At 59.7% G+C, this 3,652-nt stretch overlaps 1 protein-coding gene across 1 annotated transcript in view; it reads right to left on the bottom strand.

Moving 5' to 3' along the window:
* Nucleotides 1–1,841: 1,841 nt before the first annotated feature.
* Nucleotides 1,842–3,652, bottom strand: part of LEPRE1 (leucine proline-enriched proteoglycan (leprecan) 1) — a gene marked incomplete at its 5' end in the record, with an annotated part of 5,962 nt that continues 4,151 nt past the window's right edge. The window contains 6 exons of the mRNA XM_010189115.1: nt 1,842–1,973; nt 2,053–2,193; nt 2,340–2,415; nt 2,613–2,730; nt 3,217–3,367; nt 3,465–3,571. Of these exons, the coding sequence (XP_010187417.1) occupies nt 1,842–1,973; nt 2,053–2,193; nt 2,340–2,415; nt 2,613–2,730; nt 3,217–3,367; nt 3,465–3,571 (725 nt within the window). The remainder of the gene's footprint in view (nt 1,974–2,052; nt 2,194–2,339; nt 2,416–2,612; nt 2,731–3,216; nt 3,368–3,464; nt 3,572–3,652) is intronic.

Raw genomic sequence — 3,652 nt, 5'->3', positions numbered from 1 at the left:
GATGTGGAGGGGTCTGGAGAGGTGTGTTGGGTGCTGGGGTGGGGGGGGAAGGATTTGGGGATTGAAGGAAAATTTGGGTTCTGAGGGGGTATATTTGGGTCCTAGGGGGGAGATTTTGGTCTTAGGAGGTGAGATATTTGGGTCCTGGGGGGAGATTTTGGTCTTAGGGGGTGAGATTTGGGGCCTGGAGGGGAAATTAGTGTCTCATGGGGGGATATTTGAGGCCTTGGGGGGAGATTTGGGCCAGGGGAATGGAGATTTGAGTCCTGAGTGGGAGATTTGAAGTCAGCGTGGAGAACTGGATCCTGGAGGTGGAATCTCTGGCTGGGGAGGAGGGGAAGATTTGGGCCTGTGGGGGCAGATTTGGGTCTAGGGGAGAAGATTTGAAGCCCGAGGAAAGAACTGGGACCTGGGGGCGAGTGTTGGGTCTGGATGGGGGGCAGATTTGGGTCTAGGAGGAGTTATTTGGGGCTGAAGGGTTTAGATTTGGGACATGGGGGGAAGAATTGGGTCTTGGGAGGGGAGATTTGAGGAATGAGAGGGTATCTAGGTCTTGGGGGAGATGGGGACACCACAAGCGACAGTGGTGGGAGATGGGAAAATGAGGTTCCTCAAGGGAAGCAGGGAGGGGGACTGGGGGATATGAGCCCCCACCTCATCCATGACCCCCTGCACCCCTGCCCTGGGCCAGGACCTCATGGGGGTGGCTGCAGGAATTTGGGACGGGAGCGGAGACAGGGGTTGTGCCTCCACACTGCCAGGCCTGACCCTCGCCTCTCCACAGGGGGAATCGGGACACGCCACCGCATTCCCAACAAGAGCCTGCATTGATGGCAGCGTCCTCCCCCGTGGGAGGGGGACACAGGGCATGGGCGGGGACACGTGCCACCGCCCCGGTGACACCAAGCAAGTGGCAGCCCCGGGACCTGGCAATCGTTAACCTCCCTGGCCTCATCAGCAGTCTGCTCACGCGCTCGGCCACTGGGGTTGGACACCGGGGTGGTGGGCAGCCACCAGCAGGACCATCCATTGACATGTCCCCAGGACCCTCCATTCCCCCTGATGCTGAGCGGGACCTGCCCTACGCCCTCACCAAATATTATGGGGGCGCCTGGCTGTGGTGGCAGAGGGGCAGGATTTATTTACTCACATTCCCTGGATGGTTATGGTAATGCCCAGGGCCCGACACTCACAGGAACAATTCGGTGCCCTGTTCGGGGGTGTCACGGTGCTCAATGTCCTTCTTGTTCAAGGACGGTTCCCTCCTCCCCAACACCACGGGTCCCCTCCCACGCCATGGGAGGGGCAGGCAGGGGATGCTGTGGGGCTCACAGAGGGGATGCAGCACTCATGGGACCTGCTCGCTCTTCAAAAAGTCCCCCTTGTCCCCAAAAAATGCTTGCCTGGGGTTGCATGGCTGCAAAACCTTCAGGTAAATATTGTGACCCAACTTGACAACAGCGAAGCAGGGGGATGGACACGACAGCCTCCAGCCCCCCACTCAGCAAGTAACACCTTAGAAAAAACCCCACCTTTATTCACCCATTTTTCTGCAGAAGGCACTTAAATAGCCGCAGGTTTGGCCGAGTGGCAAGGCACGGGTCTGCTATCACAGCACCGGGTCCTCATTCCTGACAGAGCATCCCTCCCATGTCCCTGTGTCAACCCCCCCAAGTCTCTGTGCTGCAGGGATGCTGCGTGCTGCAGGGGTGGTGCAGAGCATCCTCCAATTCTCCATCCCACGGCGGCTGGAGACAGAGGGGTGTCCCATCTGAGCAGCCTGGAGCTGTGACGCTGGTGTTGCTGGTCCCAGCAGGGATGTCCTGGTTCCCCACAGGATGTCACAGCTCATCCTTCCCCACCGTCACAACAGTCGGTGGTTCCTGCTCTGTCTCTGTCTCTGTCTCCCGCTGCAAATCCCCCTCGTCCGCACTGAAAAGCATCTTCACCAGGTCGTCCGCTTGCACGCGCTCCTGTGGGGCAGACCCACAGGGATCAGCGTGGCCATCGCCCCCCAAAAAACACCCACTCACTGCCAGGGAGGGGGCTCACCCGCTCGCTGTGCCGAGGGTCCAGGGTGAACCAGAGGGCGATGGCGCAGCGCTGGCCTTTGGTCACAGCCTTCACCCCGTGGGGGTTCTCAGAGCCGGAGGAGAAGCCCACGGCGCGGCCGCACTGTGGCTGAACCTCAGCCTGCAATGATGGGAGACCCCGGTCAGGACAGAGCCGGAGGGCGAGGGGGTGAGTTGTTCCCCCACAACCCAATTTCATCCCTTGTGGTGGCACTGGGGATGGGGTTTGGTGCTGCACGTGGAGCCTCAAGGAGCTGAGCTACTTACGGTCTGGGTCTTGGCATCCAGCTCGGTGAAATAGAAAGCTCCTCCTTCAAAGTCCCCGTTGAGGTAGAGGATGGCACTAAAGGAAGCAGGGGACAAGTGGAGGTGACAACCATCACCACAGTTCCAGGTGAGTCTGGGGCTCCCCCAACTCCACAACAAGAGCCAGAAGCAGGAGAGCCCAGGCTGGGTTGCTCTCCCACCCTGCTCCTCCCAGCCCAGGTCCCACCAAGCCATGGTGCCCTCAGGTGGTGAAGCTCTGGCTTACACCAGTACCTGTAATCCCGGAAGGTGTAGGCTGGAGGTTCCTTCACGCACACCAGGGCCTCCGCGTTGAGGATGCAGTTGTCCACGTGCACCTCGTGGCTGTTGTCACTCCGGCCCTCCTGCTTCTCTAGGGTGGATCAAGACATGGCACGTCAGGACCTCTTTGTCCCTGCAGGACCAAGGTCTATCCCCAGTGCTATGTGCCTGGATGTGACAAGAAAGCCACTTGTAGCCTAAAACCCTTCCACTTGCTGGTGCATGGACCATGAGAGGCCATTTGGGTGGTGTAACCCTCCATTGATTTGTCCCATGGCATCTCCATGGCCCTCCAGATACAGCCTCTCCCAGCACCCGATCCCAAAAGCCTCTGGGTGCTGAAATCCAGCGTGGCATGAAGGCACTTGCCCTGCTGGAGGCAACCAATACTGCTGCTCACCTTCCCAAACCCCAGGGACAAGCTCCCCACACCCTCCTTTGGGGATAAGGAGCAGGTTAGGGAGCAGGAAGGAGGTCTCTAAGGAAAGGTCCAAGACCCAACCACCCCAGCTGCTGGGGGGGACCCAGACAGGACAAGAGGCTGAAGGAGACTCGCTTCTCCTGGGGTTGTGCTCACCCTCGATGGCCGTGCGGCACACCAGGTGGGAGTAGGAGAAGTGGAGCGGGGCCTCCAGGCGGAAGTAGGACTCCATCATGTGCCGCACCTTCTCCGTCACGTTGTAGTAGAGGTAGGCGCTCTGCAGGGGCACCTTGCCCTCCTGGCCCAGCTGTGGGGCACAGATGGGACATAGGCTTAGCCCCAAGCAGGTTGGGGGTTGCCTTCAACCCCCCGGCCCTTGTCTCCACAGCCCCTTTCTCTCTAACCTTGAGGGCCTTGAGGACAGTCACGCCATAGAAGGTCTCGCTGGGGGTGTGAGGAGATGTCTTCCCACGATAGCCGTCCCCAGCTGAGGCAGCTGCCTGCAAAACCCAGGTGTCACCAGTCTGACTTCTGAGCTTCAGGATGGGACCCCTCAGCATTCTCTGCCCCATCCCTGCCTGCTTCTCCCATC

Source organism: Mesitornis unicolor, unplaced genomic scaffold (genome assembly GCF_000695765.1).
Source record: "Mesitornis unicolor isolate BGI_N332 unplaced genomic scaffold, ASM69576v1 scaffold10187, whole genome shotgun sequence".
NCBI lineage: Eukaryota > Metazoa > Chordata > Aves > Mesitornithiformes > Mesitornithidae > Mesitornis > Mesitornis unicolor.
The sequence above is the reverse complement of the archived record's forward strand: the minus strand, read 5'-3'. Positions and strand labels throughout refer to the sequence as shown.